This window comes from Ailuropoda melanoleuca, chromosome 9 (genome assembly GCF_002007445.2).
Source record: "Ailuropoda melanoleuca isolate Jingjing chromosome 9, ASM200744v2, whole genome shotgun sequence".
Taxonomy (NCBI): domain Eukaryota; kingdom Metazoa; phylum Chordata; class Mammalia; order Carnivora; family Ursidae; genus Ailuropoda; species Ailuropoda melanoleuca.
In genome coordinates this window covers 57,628,781-57,651,753 of record NC_048226.1, presented here as the reverse complement: position 1 = coordinate 57,651,753, position 22,973 = coordinate 57,628,781, and the positions used below count along the sequence as shown (strand labels likewise).

At 34.7% G+C, this 22,973-nt stretch overlaps 1 protein-coding gene across 1 annotated transcript in view; it reads left to right on the top strand.

Moving 5' to 3' along the window:
* Positions 1 to 22,973, top strand: part of MMP16 (matrix metallopeptidase 16) — a 292,060-nt gene that overhangs the window by 249,587 nt on the left and 19,500 nt on the right. The window contains exon 8 of the mRNA XM_002919052.4: positions 16,058 to 16,208. Coding sequence (XP_002919098.1) covers positions 16,058 to 16,208 — 151 coding nt within the window. The remainder of the gene's footprint in view (positions 1 to 16,057; positions 16,209 to 22,973) is intronic.

Here is a 22,973-nt window from a genome sequence, read left to right as displayed (position 1 = left end):
TCTGACAGCTCTTTACTGCCTTAGGGCCTTCTCACTTTTATTCATGTTGCTTCTCCTCACCCGTGCACTTGTGGGATGGGCAAGCTCCTTTTCATTTTTCAACACCCAACAGAAAAGGCACCTCCTTAGAATGTCCCTCTGTCCATCCTCTTTAAAGTAGTACCTTCCAGCTTGCACATGGAAACCACAACTTCCAACACAGCACCTGGAAAAATCTGGAACTACCTACAGCATTCAAAAGTAAATTTCATTGAGAGATTTATCCATATTTTCTTGCACACTACTGTATTTTCAGTTCTTAGAACAGTGCCAGTGCATAGTAGGTGCTTAACAAACATTTTAATAAAAACAATATGGGTGAATATGATTTGACTCAGTATGGTGTTTCTTATGTTATGATGCTAGTAATAGGAATAACTTTGTTTCTTGTCACATATTTATTCAACTTCTAGAATATTGTGCTTGTCAGTGGTCTCTTCTGATATACTGCCAGTATCAGGAAATGCCTTATCTTAGAACTCTTGTCATTCCAAGGACCCTGCTGTGATGCTTCCTTCCTCCACTTCTCTCTTCACAGTTCTTTCAGGTAAACCTTCTCCAAACCCAGCCATGAATATGCAGCTCCCCTGTTCCAAATATTGTTGCTTTTCCAGAGGGAGCCCGAAGTTCTGGGTAATCCAATAAGACCACCCCCTTCCCTAGTATCCTCCTTACCACTGGCAGGAGAGAGTTATGAGCTGCAGAATGCTGCACTTCAGTTAATACATCACTCCCTTTGCTACCCTCGCCACAACAATCACAGTCAAAATGACCATCTCAGCTTGCCACCATCTATTTATGATCTTTATCACCTCAAAAAATGCAGCTTTTCTGAGGAATCAAATCATTCCTCATCCTAAGACTATCCTCCTCATTTTGCTCTATGAGCCATAAGGCAGTCTAAACCTCATCTCTAGCAGTCCCATTTCCCCTCCCTGTTCTAATTCTCTACATACCATCTCAAAACTATATATTTCACTTATTTATTCCTTATCTGTATCCTTCTTACTAGAATATCAGCTCCAAAAGGGCAAGGTCTTCTCTCCGCCATTCTTATTCTTTTATACTGTTGTATTCCCCATATCTTAAACCAGGGATTGGCAGACTTTTTCAGTAATGAACAAATAGCAAATACTTTAAGCTTTGCAATCCACACTATCACTATTACATATCCTTTTTTTACCCTTTAAAAATGTAAAAACTCTTCTTATATCATAGGCTGTACAAAAATAGGCATTGGTCATAGTTTGCTACCCTCTGTTTTAAACAATACTGGAATATGATTAACACTAAACTGAGATTTATTGAATGAATAAAGAATAAAGTTCCAGCCCTAATCTGTATCTGTATTCACAGTCCTATCAAAGTTAATCTCAGCCTACCCTGGCCATAGTGGACCATTGCTACTAACAGATTTAAACATTATTCATTAAAAAAAAATCCTTTTTCACCTTCAATTTCTTTCTCTTTGTCGTTCCCTTCTTTCCTTTTATGTTATTTATGTTTTTTATCTTCTTCTAATCTGTACTGTACAATACAATAGTACTTGTACTTAACTGGCTTTGCCTTTTATTCACCCTCTTTAAAGTACATGTTGGGATATAAACTTATTTAATCATGCATTTCCTAAATGTACTCAGTATTAGCCTTATTTTCATCTTGCATAAGAATTTGAAGGTATGGATTTCAATATAAGTAAAAATGAGTGTTTAGTTATAAAGTCTACATACTATCTTAGTAATATAAAATAGGCATAATATTTTATATTCAAATGAATCTTTATAAATATCTTAAGAAAAATGGGAAGCCACAGATCCAATTAAAACTTCATATTTTGGTATAATTTATATAATTTTTAAAACTTTGGGTTGAATTATATGTGTGCATATATGTCATTTGCAGTGGGAGTTGTCAGTACATAAATTATGAATACATGAAACGTCAGCAACTTGTCCTTTATAAATGTGATCAGTTCTATATTCTTAACAGAATCTTACTGTTTTTTGGTATGTTGAAGTATAATATATCAAAATATATTGATGTGTCCTCTGCTTCCAGCCAAGATGTAATTATAAGGATCAGATTTATCTTCCCACCTAAACCCACCAACAATTGGACAGAGTATAAAAAACAATGATTCTCATGACACTGGGCAGCAAGAAACAAAGGGTAGTAAACCTGAGAGTCAGGAAACAAAAAGTAATGAGCCTGGAAATTGTCCCAGTTTCCTGTTTTGGGAAAGTTTCCAGGCTATGGAACAAAATAGGAGAATCCAGGTGGTGTTCAGAAGACTGTCTCAGCTGAGGGGAGCAGAGCTGAGAGTCAAGGGATAACAAGGGGGCTGCAGTGCACAGATCAAGGCAATGCAGAGGAGAGAGCTGAACAGAGTGTAGACACAGAAATTAGCAGAGGAACCCCCTAAAGTATGGGAGAAAGAATTAGCATAAGTATGTAGGGAAACTAATGATGTGTAGAGTAAGAATCATTAAATAGGATGAAATAGAACTGTTCCTGACACTCACATAGCACTAACAGTACTTACTGCCACGAGATACCTCTCCATGGCCATTGGATAGAACACTGAAAGGGTCTTACCTCAGTAATGCGGAATGATGATCTTAGAGTGTTCCATTTCTACCTAAAAAATGTTCAAAGACCTGAAGCAATCAAATTGTTTCCAAGTAACAGTCCTAGGACAAAGCTCAAGAATATTTATAAGGATAGAAAAATATTCACCCAATGAGGTAAAATCACAGCATCTGACCTCTTCCATAAGCTTGGGGACAGACAAGGATGTCACATATAAATTTTATTTATATTGTACTGGAGATTTTATGTAGCATAATGAGGCAAGATATATAATAAAACTATATTCACAGACAAATTTGACTATGTTTAAAATTAGATGCAGTCAATGCATTATCTCTAATGGACAAATGAATTTAGCAAGGTTGCAGGATATAAAACCATTATACAAAAAGTAATTGTATTTCTCTGTATTTTCAAAAACTGTGAAGGGTCTGAGATTTTACCCTATTTGTAAACTAACATGTTACCCTGCCTCACTTTCATGGGCGTTGGTAGAAACACAAGATTTCTAAGTCAGGGAAGAAGACAGAGACAAAGGCAGTAGCTAGAGTACAGCCATTTGTAGGATTGCCCTGAGTCCCAGATTCTCCAAGGGTGATGTGAAGAGGACCAGGTGAAACCTGTACATGTAATCAGTTGCATTGCAGGAGAGGAGCCACAAGCTTAGAGAACAGAAATATTTCATAATGAGCAGTAAGCTTGTTTAAATTTTATCCCAAAGGGAGACATTTTCTTTATTATACTGGGCAATTAGCATATCTTTTTCCTTTGCTGTGGAGGAGACACACTCTATAACCCAAGACTGTTTCTATACAAATATCTTTTGAAATATAGTCCAGAACAAAGGCAATCATTGACTCTGTTCACCAGACATGCTGAAAATCAAGCGACTTATGGAGAATTGTCTCCCATCACATAGTAGCAAATAATAGTCAAGAATTAAAAATTAAAAAAAAATTACAGTAGCATCAAAAAATATTAAATACTTAGGGATCAATCCAAAAGATACATGAATGACCTCTACACTGAAAACACAAACTTCTGTTAAATGAGTAAAGACAAATAAATAAACAAATATGACTTATTAATGATTTGGAAAACTCAAAATTATTACAACTCTCACCAAATTTATCTGTACATTAAGTGCAATAACAATCAAAATCCCCACAAGGCTTTTTGTAGTAATTGTCATGCTGATGCTAAAATTCATGTGCAAATGCAAAAGACCTAGTATAGACAAAACCATTTCTAAAACACTAATTGACTTCTCCTCTTATTTTAAAGCTATAGTAATGAAGACAGTATGGCATTGTCATAAAGATTAAAAAAAAAAATCAGTGTAACAGAATACAGAGTCCAGAAACAGACTAAAAAACAGATGGACAGGTAATTTTGACAAAGGTACAAAGGAAATTCAGTGAAGAAAAGATAATCTTTTCAACAAATGATGCTGAAACCATGGAATATCCATATGCAAAAAAAATAAAATAAAGTAATCCAAACTTTGTACCATATACAGAAATTAACTCTAAATGGTCCTAACCTAAGTAGGGGTTATAACTATAAAACAACTGGAAAAAAAATAGGAGACAAATATATGTGTTTGGTTTAGGGAAAATTTCTTATTTTTGATTTCAAAATCACAATCCATAAAAGAAACATTCATGAATTGGGCTTTATCAAAATTAAAAATTTCTGCTCTTCAAAGATACTTTTATTTATTTTATTTTTTTTTAAGATTTTATTTGTTTATTTGACAGAGATAGACAGCCAGAGCGAGAGAGGGAACACAAGCAGGGGGAGTGGGAGAGGAAGAAGCAGGCTCATAGCAGAAGAGCCTGATGTGGGGCTCGATCCCATAACGCCGGGATCACGCCCTGAGCTGAAGGCAGACGCTTAACGACTGCGCCATCTAGGCGCCCCCAAAGATACTTTTAATAAAAAGATATGCCATAGACTAGGTATATGCAAACCATATATATGATGAAGGGTTTGTATCCAGAAGAAATAAAGAACTCTCAAAACTGAAAACAAACAAGCAAACAAACAAACAAACAAAAAAAAAACCCCAAGCAACTCAATAAAAATGAGCAAAGGATTTAAACAGAAACTTTACCAGGGTTGATATATGGATGGCAAATAACCACACACAAAGACGCTTACCAATATTAATCATTAGGGAAATGTAAATTAAAACCACCATGAGAGGGGTACCTGGGCGGCTCAGTCAGTTAAGTGTACAACTCTTGGTTCTGGTTCAGGTCATGATCTCAGGGTCATGAGATCGAGCCCCACATGTGGAGTCTGCTTGAGATTCTCTCCCTCTCCCTCCCTCACCCGCTCCTGTGTGTGCGCTTGCTCTCTCTCTCAAATAAATAAATAAAATCTTTAAACACACACACACACACACAATGCGATACTACTGCATACTTAATAGAATGGCTAAAATTAAAAATATTGATCATGCCAAGTGTTGACAATTCCTTTAAAAGTTAAATGCATAGTTATTGTATGATCCAACCATTGCCCTCTTAGGTATTTTCCCAAGACAAATAAGAACATATGTCCAAAGACATCTACACAAATATTCAAAACAGCTGTATTTGTAATCACCCCAGATCAGAAGTAATTCTAATATCCTCAGCTGGTGAATGGATAATCAAGCAGGTATATCCATATAATGAAATGCTACTTAGCAATAAAAAGGATGAATTACTAATTTACACTAAAACTCAAAGCAATTATGCTCAGTAAAAGAATTCAGACAAAAAAGAGTACTCATATTAAAGTCTAGAAAATGCAAACTGATGTATAGTGACAGAAAGTTGCCTGAGGGCAGGTGAGAATTGAGCAGGAGGAAATACAAAGAAGCATGAGAAAATTTTAGGGTGACCAATGTGTTCATTATTTTAATATATTGATATTTTGACAGATACATACATATGTGAAAACTTAACACATTATATACTGAAATAGGGGCTATTTATTGCATGTTAATGGTACCACAATACAGTCTTACTAAAAAACAGCTTTACTAAGCACATCAGCTATGTTGGTTATGTTGGAATAGTTTGAGTAACTATTTCATAAATTTAATATACTGGCGACTGTGGGTAGTAAAATTTTACTCCTGCATTATTCTACAGCATGTTAATTATGAGCATCCAGATTAACAGATGCTGGTTTCAGTCCCTTACTTGTGCTCAGGGATAATTAAGCAGAGTGTCCTCGTATAGAAGTGATGCCTCATTCCCAGCAACCTCTCTTCTTGGGTACATTTCTATCATCATTGAGAATAGTAGAATGCAGAATTAACTAAATCTTAATATAGAATTAATCCATTTACTGAAGATATATTTAAACATTATATAATTTCAGTTTACTCTTAGAATTTACTGCTTACAGTGATTATAATGTATTTTCTAATAAGTATATTGGAATGACTGTAAAATACAAATTGATGCTCACATTTGAAATAATTTCATCATTGTTATTTTATATTGCTTATCTATGTTATTTTTACTCTCTATTCTAATTTCCCTACTCTTATTTTTTCTATTTTTTAGTTATGTTGTACTATGTTATCACATATTTTTCCTTTAAGAGCCTTCAAATTTTTATGTAATGAAGCAAGGTATAAGTAGATAAATATTTAAAGAATTTTTTCATTCTGCCTCATATATGTATATGCGTGTATATTTGTTTTTAAGAAGCAAATATATAATATCTGCTTTTACTAATCAAGGTTCCCTCAGTGTAGCTGCTTATATTTGAATATGAGGCCTATGTACAAACCACACAATTTCAGCTACTTAGCTATCTTAACATCATTCAGGTAAATCAAATATAACAGAGTAACATTTTGTAAGCACAATCAACCCAGATATTTATATTCTCAATTACCAGTCATGTTCAGGCTGAATGGTTATGAGATAATAATATCAAAAATCAATGTTGAAAATTGAGTTGATGCAATTCTCTCAAGAACTGAAAATAATTTTTAAAATGAAGCTTCCAGTGTTGTCAAAATCAGTAACAGTCAAAATCAAGTAGTTGAAAGGTCTCAAAATTCATATTGTTGCTATCACTTAATAACTTTAAGCTATCACTTAATAACTTTACTTATCATCCTCTTTGACAGTTTCATTTCAAGAGGCAAAAATCATTTATAGAATCGGAAGCAAAATATCTAGGATGTTAAAGGGCGGGGTAATAAAGTTTAAGAATAAGAAGGCATACAAAAGATGAGTATCAAAAAAGAAGGTTGTCTAAAATATGTGGCACTGGAGAGTGGCAAAGAAAATAACTAGTTAAAAATTATTTATGTAACTTACATTATTCCTTTATTTCACATATTCCTTTATTTCCTTTTGCTTCTAGCAAATCTTCACTCTTGAAAGGTTTAGGGTGTACTAATGAAGTTCCTTTGAGGTAGAAATACACTGTTTCTTACATAGTACAATGGATAACCTAAAAGATCTTTTACTATAAATAGATGAATGCAATGATTACTTACTTCCCTATAGGAGGTAATGGAAAATTTATGTGTAAAGAGCTACACTAGATTAAGGAATCTACATTCAGTGGCCTTGACACACAGAAAAATAGATTCATAACATGTGAATTGTGCTATTTTCTTGAATTATAAATATTCAGAGTATTTTAATATTAGTGTTTATGTTATATATTGACATGAAGTAATCCTCTAAACCAGGGGCCAAGCAGATAATATTCGAAAATCTTTCTTGATCATTTACCTCTACTTATTCATAATAATTCAAAAAGTCTATGTTATGTTTTTATTATGGCTGTTTTTATTCACATTTTAAAGTACAATATTTTCCCATCAGTAAAATTTGTATCTAATTTTTTTCTCATTTTCCAAAATTTTTATCATATCCTTTTATTTACTATGTTAGGTTTGAGTTCCCTGGGAAGCAAACACTGAGGTAAAGTTACCAAGAGAGAAGTAAGCCTCTGAAAAGCAAAGAGGGAAAAGTTAAGACTGGCTTGGAAAGCCTTGGACTATGCTGTAGATGTGACAGGGTCTTGGCAAACCAAATAAGGAGCTCAAGAGCAAAGACTGCCTGTTAGAGGAGTCTCATGTAGGGCAGAAATGGCCAGGATTTAGGATGGGCCATGCTCAGTCATTGGCTGGATGCTGCCTAAAGAGAATGGCTTTGGCCCATCCCAAGGCACTTAGCTGACTTTCTCGCCCAATTATCAGATCCAGAGGCATTTGGTTGATAAATAGGTCAATTCTTTCTTGAAGAGAAGTCTAATAAACTGCCAAGTCAATGGCTGCCACATTTGTGGAAATATTCAAAACTCTCTGCTTACTAGATGATGTAGAACCTGGCAAAATAAATGCTGGTTGCAAAAAGTCGAACGACCTCCATAGTTGGGCATTTGTTCAAATTTCTTGAGTAACCAGCCTATAAACAATATGGAAATTAGAACTTAATTCAAATAATTGGCACTAACATAGATCAGTGTACTTAATCATTTATTATTGATATTGTATATTTGAACTGGTATCAAGCAAATTTGAACAGCAGAATATTGCATTATATAAAAATAATAACTGCCATGTATTGGGTACCATGATCTGAGTATAGTATGGATACATTTGATCTCTCATTATTTCCAGGTCTCTGAATGAGAGATGTTAGTATTTAATGTGCAAAATAAGAAAGGAAAGATTCAGATTTATTTCCTTGCCCAAGATCTCACAGATAACAACTGACAGAGCTGTCACCCCTTAGTTCTATCTGCTTTCAAGGCCACTGAATGTTCCACTAAACCACAGAATCTAATACAGAAAATATTAATTCTTTATTACTTTTTTTTAAATCCCTGAAGTGTTCTTTATGAATATGTCAATGTTGAACAATAATTAGCCCAATAAACAATATTATTGAGTAATCTAATTGCAGCCTTCTTTTATATGAAGAAAATCCAGCCTTTAAGGAACTAATGTTCTAATCTTTAATGTAGAAGGACACATAGCAAATACGTTGTGGATCATATGGTTTTCAATCATAATTACCAAACTCTGTCATTGTAGGGTGAAAGCAGACTAGACTATATGTAATGAACAAGTGTGACTGTGTTCTAATAACATTTTATTTACAAAACCAGGCAACAGCTGGTGGCCCTAGTTTACTAGCCAGTGTTGTAATAGAAGATACAAAATATAAATGTGTAAGTAGAGTTTTGTGGCCTCCACAAGACAAAAATATAGTTGATTTTTTTTAGTTAATAAATTATAAAGCGTTTCTGATTACCGAGGATACAATGAACAAGGCATGAGCAGAATACAGTGGATTAATTAATAAACACTTCCAATAATAAATATGGAGTGATTACTTGATAAAGCAGGAAGGAAACAGAAAATCATCAGCAATTCTGAAAGCCAGACAGAGTGTAAATGTGTTCTATTGAGAGAGTCAATTTGGAATAGCAAGTTGAGCACTGAATTAAAATACCTGGACTGCAGTACAAATATATTAGCAATTGGTTGTGTGCTTTTAAGCACATCACTTCACTTCTTTGGCCTGTAAAATAAATGTGTTAGGCTGGATTCTCAACCATTTTTCTGATCTAGTACATCGGAACAATACAGTACACTCCCATTAGTAACAACGGGCCTGTCCAAGGGCGTTAGAAAAGCATGTATGAATTTTAGCTTGATAAAAATTTTTAAAAATTTCAAGGGATTATTTGCTTAGTGCCTGTTTCCCCTGCTACTCCATCAGCTTTACAAGAGCAAGAATCTGTGTGTTTCTTTCATTGGGATCTACAGCTCCTAGCTCAGTGACTGGCTATTAAGAGGCTCTTAATAAATGGATGGGTGGATGGATGGATGAATCTCATTGGTGAATTACTGGAATAGATGCTCTGTAAAGTTGTCTCCCAACTGTAAACATTCTTTGAGGTTATTCTTTTTATTTATAAAGCTTCTCTGTCTTTAACTCAGATTTGTTGATATTTTCCTCTGCATTCTGCCAAGTACAATGTCAGTAAGGACCAGTTCTTTCCACTTGCTCCAGAATATGTGAACCTCATAGGAAATCCAGTAAATGCCTTCATTATGCCAAAGAGGCAATATTTTTCTTGAGAACTAAACCATCTGATGGTAAGGTAGTTAAAAATCTACCTCTCCAATGTAAAAAAAAAAAAAGAGTTGCATATGAATCGCACATACTTAATCAAAACTGGTAACAAGAAATAAAGTTACTTTAACTTTGTCATGTGAAAATCTTATCAAGATATAAAAGGAACTGTATTATTGTATTAATTAGGGTTTATTAATAAACACCTGGAGATTTAAATGTGTAACTCATAATCATTGTTGAGTTATTTTCTTGAATTCTAAGCCACAAATACTCAGCAGGCAAGGTGGTGTTTTTCTTAATTTTTTTGTGTATAACTGCTGGGATCTCATCATATAACTCTATAGGAAATGTTTGCTGATGAGTTTTCTATTTTGCTTTGTTTTTTGAAGGGAATATAACTGCATTAAAAAGGAAAAAAAATCCCTGCTGTAAATTCCTAAAAGGGGGAAAAATGCTAATTGAATGCTAATCTTCTTACAAAGGCCTTGATTATTAAAAGTGAGAGGCTCATTTTTTCTCCTTTTTATTGACTGAAAACTTTTTTTTTTTTAACGATTTTATTTATTTGACAGAGAGAGAGACAGCCAGCGAGAGAGGGAACACAAGCAGGGGGAGTGGGAGAGGAAGAAGCAGGCTCATAGGAGAGGAGCCTGATGTGGGGCTCGATCCCATAACGCCGGGATCACGCCCTGAGCTGAAGGCAGACGCTTAACGACTGCGCCACCCAGGAGCCCCTTATTGACTGAAAACTCTTGACCAACAGTATAGGGAAGTACTTCTGAAACACATTTTTTAAAAGTTTTTTTTTCTTTTTTTTAAAAAATAAGAATTTCCTGAAAGAACTGTAACTTTTTTTTCTTTTTTCACACATTATTCCCTTCTGAGACACCCTGGAAAACATAAAGTACAGTTCTATGAACATACTCTCATGTTACATGCAACAGGGCATCACTGTACAAGACCTGGAAATAGTATGAAGAAATTTTCATGGATAGGATAGAGATAAGGAACTACAAACAGAAGTATTCTAAAGCATAATAGAATGTTGCTGCTTAAAAGAAGACATAACCAACCCAGTTTAGCAGATAACAGGTTTACTCCAAATAGCAAGTATGGAAGGCACTGGAACTATATTATCCTTTCCTATATAAAACTGAGATGAAGGGAAAGAATGCAACAGTCACTCAGATAGAGGCTAACATAGAACAGGACTTTCTTTTTATTGTATTGTTTTAAGACTTTCTATTTTAAAGCCTACAGAGACATGACTAAAATATAGAGCAAGCTGGGAAACAGCTGTTTGGATTTTCCATCTCACTAACTCTGGCAAGGAAGTGATCTGGGCCTTTGCGGTGTTTTTTTCTTTATAACATATTCAAATTAAACAATGGCTCAGGATAGAGGTATATTTTTATGCAGCATTTCCCAACACACAGTTAAATACAATTACTTAAATAGCCTTCCAACATAATCCTGGGACATGCCTTTTTATTTTCTCCAACTTGTTATTGGTTAGAAAACTCATTTTTTTCTGCTCTACTAACAAGATTCAAGACTAAGGCCCACAATGTTATTTATGTAGACTTTTTTGTTTCTGTTTTGATCTTATATGTGGTTATTCATGTAATATTAAACATAGGTCTTTGAATTAATAACCATTTATTAAGTACCTACTACTTTCTAGGCATTATATATAATGGTGATAGACACAGTGTTTGTCCTCAAGTTGCTCACAGCCTAGAGCGGGTGGCAGGCTTGTGATCTATTAAAGTACTAAGTTATATGTACTAAAAGTGTATTAAGTAACATGGTAAAGGAGAAGACTACATACTCTGGCAATGTAAGAGGCTCACCTTATTCAGATAGGAACTGCTTTCCAGAGAAATGATGTTAAGCTAGGTTTTGAAAGAGTCATTTATTTCCAGAAATGGAAATAAATGGAATGTAGATGAAATAAGAGTCTCATATTGAGAAGAACCTTGAGATGACATGTAGATGAGTTTGGGTTTTATGCAGAATGCAATGGTAAACCACTGAAAATTTTAAACAAAAGAGAGATAAAATCAGGTATGCATTTTAGAGAGATCACTTTAATGACCTTGCAGAAGACAGATAAAAGTGGGACTGAAGGCAGGGAGATAAGAAAGGATATTGAAATAATACAAGCTAGAAAACAAAAGTGTTGCTCTTAAGGCACATGGATGGAAGACAGCATGGTACACTGGCTAAAAGCCAGCACTTTGGCTAACAGACTTGGGGCTCAAGCACATCTAATACCTTGTGTGATGTTTGTATGGCCAAAAATTAATACTGAACAGTCTTACTCAGTTAAAACAAAAATATACCCAACCAGATTAATTGAGTTTAGGGGTGGGTGTGTGACAGGAAGTCATTGAAGAACTGGCTACACTTCCCATTTCTCTAATAAGCCTCCTTTCTCTCGTCTGTTTGTAGCTTTGCTCTTTGCATCTACTCCATTCTCTTTTCTCTTTCAATTCCTCTCTCTGGTTACTCAATTTATACATCTTCATAATGTATGCTTGCCTATGGCCATCATGGCTCTTCAAGCCTCATACATATAATGAATAGTCATTTCTTTCTGCAGAGTGGGAATGTCCCTCAATATTCCCTGGGTCACATTCCCAAGAAAGAAGAATGAATGGCTCTGCTCATCTCTGCTCATCTGCCTAAACTATGATCCATAACTCTGCAGAATTTTGACTGGCTTTAGACTTGGATGGAAATATATAGAGAAGATACAGAGAATAGTGGGGACTACTTCAGAGCTTGGACCAAAACAATTACCTTAGAAGGAATAATTGAAAAGTTTACCTATATCAGTGACAATAAGAATAGACTGCAGGGGAGAGGTTAAAGGAAAAGTTTAGAAATCAAAGCAGCTGAATGTAATGATTCATCAGCTATGAAACATAATAAACAGGGAGGCTTCAGATGTGATGCATTGGGTAATTAGCAGGCCGTCTACCCAAATAGGGAAAATAGGAAGAAAGGTCCTTTGATGAGTTCAAATTTGAACTTGTGGGTCAACTTTGTAGAAAATCCCAGGAGGTCGCTATATATACTGTTTGGCTTTCAAGAGCTATTTGGATTAGAGATAGCCATTTATGACCACTCTCTTTTTTGGCTTTTAAGGTTTTCTTTTACTTTAGTCTTCCCCCTGCCTCTTCTGCGTCTTTTGCATTTGCCTACTCTTCTCTCTTCCCTTGTGATCTCTTTGGGGGCCATATATTTCTAGAGGCCCAGTTCTGGTTCCTCTTCATCTTCTCTGTATATTCTTCCCTGGATAATTTCTTCAGATCCTAAAGTAGTAAATACCATATTTATGCTTGTTACTTACAAACTGTTACCTTCAAACTCACATATCCAGTTGCTTACTTCACATCTCAAACTCTTGATTTGAATCCCATACACTCCATGCACCCAGTCTTCTTTAGCTTATTTTATATCATTATTATTCTCTTGTTTACAAAAGTCAGAACTTAAAGATGATTCTTGATACTATCTTTTTTTTTAAATTCCCTACAGCCAGCCCACAAGCAATGTCTATCAATTCCATCTCCAAAATGTGTCATGACTCCATTTTTTTCCTTCCATCACTATTGCTGTCACCTTGTTACAGGCTATTGGCAAATAATTTTTTAATTTAACTATTCAGTGGCTTCCTATTTCACTTAGAATAAAGTTTAGATTTTGACATGGACCACATGATCCTTACCTCTGTCCTTAGCACACTCCTACAACATGGTGTTGAGCTCTCTAACAAGGTTCTTCCCATTAGGGCATTTTTCCTTGGTTTTTCTACCCCTTCAAACCAAATTCACTGTGTTGGCTTTTTGGAATTGTGTAAGTTACAACTCACATGTCATCTGAATAAAGCGATCTTTCCTGTGTCTAGTATAAGCAACGCCCCCACCCAATCCCATCACTTTTACATTAACGTTTTTGCTTTTTTTGGTATCTTTACGATACTTTTCTCTCTGAAATTACCTTTGTTTCCTTGTTGAAGGTCAATTTTCCCATACCTCTTCACTAGAATTTAAGCTCCAAGAGGCAGAGATGTTGCCCTTCTTATTCACTGCTACATCTCCAGTGCCTAACATGTTGCCTAGTAAGTGTATTAAGTTGTCGATGAATGATTCAATTAATTAATTCTTGCAAAAGACCATTGAGGGGTCTTCTCCCTTCCATTCTTCTCTTTATAGTCCATTTTCCACAAAAGACAAAAAATTCTGTTTTGAAAATATAAAACAGATCAGATGCCCCATTAATTTAATCTCTGATGGTTTCCCATGCACTCAAAATAAGACTGAAACCTACCATATACATTTTCAGTACCACTCTCAAGAAGAGTGGTTCATTACACTCCACTGATCTTTTCATTTTTAATCATACCAAACTCCTTTGCTTGGGATACTGTTCCTGACATTCATTGCATAGATTCATCTTCTTCTCTTTCTTTAAATTTTGGTTTCAGTGTTATTTCTTCAGAGAGGCTTTCCTGATCTCCTTACTTAAAGGAATTTCCCCCTTGGGATTTCTTTGTTCTCAGCCCCTGATGTGTTTCCTTTGTAGCATTCAGTAGTTTTTCAACTACTACAATTATATTTTTGTATATTTGGTTTTCATCTGCCTAATCCACTAGAATGCAGGATGATCAATATAGTGATCAGGTCTGTCTTATTCTCTTTAGTATCCTTAGTACCTAACATGATAATTGGGACACTGAAGGTACTCAATAAATGTTTTTTTTAAAAAATGGTATCAAATGGTAGTAGAAGCTCTTGAAGTAAATGAGATTACTCCTGTTACAAACTAGAGCCACCTAACTAAATCTAGCCTGAAAACATGATATTTTTGCTTTGTGTTGTGTTGTTTTAGGCAGGAACCATGGTTTTAATCTTTTTTTCCTTAAAGTATAACATGAATGCTGCAGGCCTCATCTAGGGGTAGTACTGAAATACTCTAACAAGTAAGGCTTACATCTATGAGAAAGAACATAGAATACTTTGTCAGATATTAATAGATACTAACTGTTTTACTTCACCAGATGTTAATCCCAGAAGGAGTTAGTAATTAGAGATACTAATTGCAGAAAGATCAGAAGGACCAGGGGAAGAAGACTTCAGGTGTGGGGTTGAGGGGAGATGGACATTTAGGGCAAAGTATATTTGCTAACTTTTATGGAAGTGTCTCAATATTTGAACAGCCCACCCACTCCAGTCCTATAATCTCTAACCTGGCCCTTGTAAGGATTTAAATTTGGGACCCCCACCCTTACCGCTTACCTCCTGATTTAGGATAAGAAGAGAGGAGGTCAGAGAACAAAGCCCTAGGAAATGTCAACATTTAAGAACTGAGGAGGTGGGAAATAAGCCTAGAATGAAGCAGCTGGAGAAAAAAGATCCCCCCACCCCCAAAAATGGGTTTCTAGCAGCTTAGAGAGAGAAGTGCTTTAAGTGGGCAACTGTGTCAATAGATAAGGGTAGAGAATTATTTCCTTGAAAGACATTACTGACTCCAGAACAAAAGTTTTCAGTGGACAGTAGGTGTTAAATCAACTTTCAGTGGGGTGAGGAATGGTTATAGACTACTTGAGAGACATACCAAAGAGGGGAGTGGTATGCACAGTCTGCCAGAGGAAGTGTGTTGTCTGTAGATAATTTCAAAACAGCAGTATAACTGACTAAAGTTTGTCTTCTTTTTTAATATCACCATGCTCTAGCAATTCCAAACAAGGTTAGGGTTAAAATTCTCCTCCCTTAGGTTACCATTCTTATTAAAGAGAGTGATAGTATAACAGCTAAAAGAGGGCATAGGGTCAAAGGAGGATGACCTTCTAAAATTAAAGGAACTTGTGAATGTTTATAATAATAGGAAAGGATCAGCCTAGAGGATGTGTTTCAATAGAGTAGTGGTTATAATCAATAAAGCAATCTGAGGGTATACAGAATGAACAAAACACAGTAATGATTTAGCCTTAAATAAAAATAGCACATTTAATTCCTAGAGGAAAATTCCTGATTCTTGATTCAGACTTGTTGTATTATGGCAAATTGCAGATCTTTTTTATTTCTTAAATTAATTCACAAAGTCTAATTATATTATTAAATAGTTACTCATTTTTCCGCTTTTGAAGATAATCTTTCAACAATAATGTCCGTATTCCAAATGTGATACTACTTATTTTATGGATTTCATGTAAAATAGTTTTAAATGCCTTGTATTAATAGATATATTCTAATTTCTGACATTAAATTATTGTATTCTGCATTTGCACTTACTTCATACAGGTAACAAATACTGGGTGTTTAAAGATACAACTCTTCAACCTGGTTATCCTCATGACTTGATTACTCTTGGAAGTGGAATTCCTCCTCATGGTATTGATTCAGCGATTTGGTGGGAAGATGTTGGGAAAACCTATTTCTTCAAGGGGGACAGGTCAGTACACATTTCACATGTGGAAAATAGTTAACTAATGTTTAGCGAAGTTAATATTTCCACTCTATAATAGACATGTACTGTGTTAAGAAGGTGTGTGAATAAAAAGATAAGAATTAATGAGATCAAAAATATTTTTAATGTATTTTAAAATAATATTCAAGATAATCTCCCTGTAATATGCCTAAATAATATGACCTTCTTATGAATGTATATGTTCTTCCTCTTCTGCATAAGCTTAACATGACTATAAATCTGTGTAGCAGTCTATATGTAATCTTGCAATGCATTTTCTTGTCATTTTACTTAACTTTATTTAAAAAGCACATTTTCACACAAGCTTTTTTTGTTTTGTTTCCATATTGAAAGTTAAATTTTTATACTTTGCACACTGTTAATTATAAACATTTTCAAACAATTTCAGTTTAGTCATGAGTTCTGTTTCTCAAGAAGCTAATTATTTAGGTACCAACAAACAGGTGTTATGAACTAGCCAAACAATCACTTAGCTTAAAGTGTAATATCCCTTCCCTGCAGCTCTCTTTCCTTTCCTTTCCTTTCCTTTTCTTTCATTTTTTTAATGACATTGGTAAAAATTAAGTGAACTGTTAGTCTTATGACTTGCAGTATCTACTAGGCTCCACTCCTGTGTACCTTTGATATAAATTACAGATAAAATGTAACTTGAAGTCTGTATTTTTTATTAATTTAATATTAGTAGAAAAAGTAATAGAGATGAAAAATAAAATTTTAATTACCGTGTTACTAGATGACACTCAATAGAATTTTTACTGGTATGTAGAAGAACTTAAGTATGCATTTTACTGTGTTTTATAGTAAATTAAAAATACATACCCTTACACATAAACACACATATGAACAATAGGCTTTAATGCCCATCCAGCTAGTATTGAGTTTGCCGTATAATCTTGGCATAGTATAACTTTATAAAATGTCTCCAAGTTTAGGAGAAAAATATGTAAGGATATAAACTTTATTTTACAGTTTACCATTTTTTAATTACAAGTGATTTCAAACATTGAGCTTTATCTGTGAGCAAAAAACTCCTATAATTTTTCTCCATGGATAAGAATGTATACCTTTCAATTTGTTCTGTTGCTAGCTTTCTATATATTTGATTTGTTTATACTTCTATAGCAAAATATTTTAATGCACTATCATGAAACTAAAATGCTAAATGATTACCAAATCACAAAACAAAAAAGGTCTATCAAACAAAAATTTTATTTTATTTTTTTTAAAGATTTTATTTATTTATTTGACAGAGAAAGAGACAGCCAGCGAGAGAGGGAACGCAAGCAGGGGGAGTGGGAGAGGAAGAAGCAGGCTCATAGCGGAGGAGCCTGATGTGGGGCTTGATCCCATAACGCCGGGATCACGCCCTGAGCCGAAGGCAGATGCTTAACTGCTGTGCCACCCAGGCGCCCCTCAAACAAAAATTTTATTAAAGGAGAAGATGCTAGGGGCACCTGGGTGGCACAGCGGTTAAGCATCTGCCTTCGGCTCAGGGCGTGATCCCGGCGTTATGGGATCAAGCCCCACATCAGGCTCCTCCGCTATGAGCCTGCTTCTTCCTCTCCCACTCCCCCTGCTTGCGTTCCCTCTCTCGCTGGCTGTCTCTTTCTCTGTCAAATAAATAAATAAAATCTTTTAAAAAAAAGGAAAAGATGCTACTTACAGCCACAAAAAGTGTATGATTCTCAGCAAGATATAAGTGTAATACAGTATGAAAGAAGAATGAAGAAATTAATGGGCACAGCATGGTGACCACTAATAAAAATAAATCTACAGACTTATAACATATTCTTTAAAATAACAACCCTGAAGATTGTTAGAGTTTAAGTCCCCAGCAGATTTAATTCCTTTAATGTACTCTTTCAGGACCAGGTTCAATAAGGAGTTTTTTGTTGTTTGGAGTTGGTTGGTTGGTTGGTTTTTGGAGAAATCTGTAGAAACAAAAGGCTGATTAAACACACTTCTGCAGGACAGAACATGAAGCTTAGCCTTAATGCAACAGTTTTCACAGGATTTCACAGATGGTAATAAAAACTGCCATTCTATTATCAGATAACCTATTTTTTTCACACATGCAGGTATTACTTTTAAAATGTTTCTAATATAAAATTTAGCACTAATTGAAAAATTTAAGTTTAGAAACTAAATGTGCACTGCCTCAAATCAGTGAAATCAATGAAGGTTAAATACCAAATTCATACTAGAATAAAGGCAAAAGTAAATGGGAAAAGTAGTTTTAGTTCATTTGTTTCCTGCTTGAGAAGCTACATGCAAATATAACAAAATATATAGAAGAAATGCTTTAAGCTCTGCCTAAATAATTGGTTTTATAGGTTTAAAAACATTTAAAAGCAGGAATCCAGTTAATTTCCATGTGTGTGATCTTATGTAATATTTCATGTCATAAATGTTTTGTAACATTTATGCAATTACTACATATTCACATAATTCTATAATTCCAAAATCACAGTTTTTCAGTATATTCATTCTAGATTGAAAGTATATGGACAAGATATTAAACTTCCTAACTGAAACATATAAACAACAATTTGGTTGTCACTTTTTTTTTTTTAAAGATTTTATTTATTTATTCGACAGAGATAGAGATAGGCAGTGAGAGAGGGAACACAAGCAGGGGGAGTGGGAGAGGAAGAAGCAGGCTCATAGCGGAGGAGGCTGATGTGGGGCTCGATCCCGGAGGAGGCTGATGTGGGGCTCGATCCCGTAACGCCGGGATCACGCCCTGAGCCGAAGGCAGACGCTTAACCGCTGTGCCACCCAGGCGCCCCTGGTTGTCACTTTTATTTACGAATTCAGCAAGTCTTTCTTCCTTATTGATATTGTTATTTTTAATACTTATCAATTTTTAATGTTTTACTTATTTTCTATGTATATTTTTGAGAGAAAACATTAAAAATTGTTTTGTTTACTTACTTCTCCTTATTCTCCCACTGCAATCTTTCTGCTTAAGAAGGGTAGTGGGGCGGGGGGGGGAGTGGGTGTTGATTAATAGGTTTCCATTTCTCTAAGGCTAAGAGCAGAGAGCGTTTTAGAGATAATCTAGTCCAGGTGTAAAAAGCTGAATTGCTTTAAAGGGTCAGGCAAATAAGGAATATACTACTGGGTACAGCAATAGTATGTAAGGCAATGGGTAGGGAGTGATGGGTACTGTAGTGAGCTGGAAAGTACAAATACACTAGAAAAGCACTCAAAACCAGAATAATTTATTTAATTTGCTAGACAAACAAAGCACAGCTTTAAATTAGATTTGGTCCAAGTGCTACCATATGTCAGCTCTGAATCTTGTTCACATCCTACCCAGTGTGTAGACACACACAATTGTACTCTACAGGAATTCATCCTACTCTAGCCCAACCGCCCGTGGTGACAGTATGAATCTGAGACAGATTTTTCCATTCTCAATAGCTCTAATTACTACTTTCTTAGGATTTCTATAGCAGTTATGGCATAGCCCTCATTCATTTATTCAAAAAAAATATTTTGAGCACATATGATGTGACCTGTGTGAGAAAGGACCACAAGGCTTCTGCTCTCATGGCAATTAAATTCTAGTAAAGGAGACAACAGTAAACAAGTAAATGAAACTGAAACTTTAATGTTGAGAAATGCTACAAAGAAATAAACCAAAGTGATAATGTGATAGAGACTCATGGGTGGTAAGGAACAGTTAGAAAATAAGTGTGGAAGTCAGAGAAGGCCTCACTTATGAAGGGGACACTAGAGTGGGTACTTGAATGGATGAAGTTTCAGCCACATGAAGGTGTTTGGAACAATATGTTGTAGGCAGATGACACAGTAGTGCAAAAGCAATAATACTGGAAAGTTTAACTCAGTTAAAACACTGTGGCTAGAGAATAGCGAGTTAAGTGGTAAAGATAGTCAAATAGGTCAGCAGGGACCAGATTATATGGGGCCCTATAGACCATAGCAAAGATTTTGGATTTTATTCTAAGTATAATGGAAAGGCATTAGAGGATTTTCAACAGGAAAGGGAAATGATCTGATGTGTATTCACAAACATCACTATGGCTTCTGTGTGAAGAATGGGCTTCAGGAGTGGAAGCAAAGAGGGTAACTGGCAGGTTGTTGGAGTAGTACAGGGGGATATGATGCTGGTAGTGGAGACAGAGCAAAAAGGGTGGGTACAGGATATATTTTGAATGTAATCAGAACAAGTTATGTTATGCCTTGGATCTTAGGGGTAAGCCAAAAGAAAATTAAAGATAACTTTTAGGTTTTTCACCTGAAAAATTGAGTAGATGGTGCCATTTCTGGAGATAGGGCAGACAGAGAAGGAATATTGGGGAAAAGAGATTAAAAGATTGAAATGTTCGTATTTAGATTGAGATGCCTGTTTTACACACCACTGGAGAAATCAAGTAGGTACTTGGATAATTGAGTTTGCTTCTAAGTGGAAAGATCAGTCTGAGGTACACAGTGAAGAATGATTGACATAATTTGTATTAAAAGCAGGGGCCTACCTCAAATCTCCTAAGTATAGAGATAACTAAAGAAGAATAGTTGAAATGATGGCTCTTTAAATAGATCTGTAAGTCAGATTAAAATTTCCACTATTTCACTATTTTCATGTACCCTGGAACTCGGTTCCTCAGATTCCTACTTGCCCTTTTCTTAATACACTATAATTTGATACTTGGATACATTTTGGATTCTCATAGCATTTAACTCTAAAATGCTATGTTTCTAAATCATCTCTCAGCATCTTCTCACAAATGTATACAGGACTCTATTGCCATACTTCATTCCAAGCTTAACTTTTAAGAATTTTAAGATATTTTTAATGAAAGACATAATTTAGATCCACTTTGGTTCTTACTATTATTACCACTAATAGTCAAACAGAAAAACATACTTATTTCCTCCAGCTTGTGTGTTTATGAAGTAATTACTCAATATGTGTTTTTAAAATCATCCAACACAGTATAAATTAATATTTCCAATTCTGTTATATGTTTAAGAATGTTTCTGAAAAGTGGGATTTTTGTATAACTCTTTGGGTATGAAAAAAAGAAGTGGTCCTATATTTTGTGTAACTTAACAGAAACAAGTAGTACAGAAATGAGACAAAGTAGGATGAAGAAATGGCTGGGTCCCGTGAAATTACCCTTGGAGCCATTTTTTGTTCAGTTTGAATTCAGTATCCAGCAACATCCCATTAAAGTATGGCATTCTAGAATTTTCTATACCATTTTTTTTCTTAGAGAAAGCATTTCTTAGCAGAGAAAGCATTTGTTGTATACCATTACATTGACAGTTTTGGTCTCTTATGGATATGACCCATGATCAAGTTAAAAAAATGAATAAATCTCATTTCTAATTATAATTTATTTTGAAGCATTGATTCACAATGCTTTTCTCAAAGAATCAGCAATTTAAAGTCATAATTCTACAGTAGAGATAACGGATATATCAGAAGAAAAAGAACTTAAAATAGCTTTTATCATTTGCTGACCCTCCTGCCAAAATTCCAGGGTTTTTTTCCATATAATACATAATTGTAACCCCCCAAATGGTTCATTTACACAGGTTTCATCTGAATATGTTAATATGCTTCTCAATGAACCCATAAGCTCATTTTTCAAGGAGAAAAAAAATCAGTGGGATAAACTTTTTGTTTACACTGAAATATGTTCAAATATGTTGGAAATTAAAATGCAAACCTGTATTTATGAATAAGCCTCAGCACCTCTTATAAGGCAGCTCTGAATATATTTAGATGATTCTAATCACATTCAAGTTTACTGGATATATATCAGAGCTGCCACACAGCAGATAACCTGAGGGTCCAAACCTATGTTGAGTGTTTCAAAAATTGTGAAGTGATCCCAAATTATAGTTTTGCATTATTTGCTAGTGATGAAAGAGAAATATTCTGATAAATTCATACCAGAATTATGTCCCTACAAGAGAGTGTAATAAAATTCACATTCCATTTATATTTTCTTGAAATGTGATCTCTATGAATCTTATGTGCCTGGCTCAAAAAAGTATTGATGGGTCAATGGATCTATGAATGAACAGAAGGAGAAAAGAAGGAAAATTATACTCAAGCAATGTATCTTAAGAGTTTTAGAGACAGCATGGAGAGAGTAAGAATGCTCTGCCAAGGGAAACAATAACAGTAGTATGCTAAACTATGAATCTAAAAACATTAGAATCTCAACTCTGCAACATTTCAAAAGAGCAAATGTGACTAAATCATTATCTTTTAATGCTCTAGCATTGACTGAGCTGAGTGAGCATACATACTAAATCTATGTTTAGGACATCATTATAGAAAACGCTGTAATATGCAATAAAAAAGATTGCTGAATGATTTAAATGAAATAAAATAAAACAATGTATGTGTATAAATTTACTTTATAGCTACAATAACCTGCATAAATTATTGGTATTGTTACAAGAACACTGTTACAACTACTTCTCAGAGAACAATCCTGGTTTCTAAGTATGTAGTTAATCTTTCTTAAATCACATACAGGGTGTGATCCCATTGTCCCCAGCATTTTTAATTGTTCCAAACTTCTGGCTTAGCACTAAAAATGGTATTTATTTTAAAAGTTCATTATTTAATCTATCATGGAGGGAAAAACCCTACCAAGTAAACTTTGATACAGTAGCTATTGCAAAGTACATTCTGATTTTAATGATGTAAAATGTGGAAAAAAAATGTTTCTTAGAATCTGA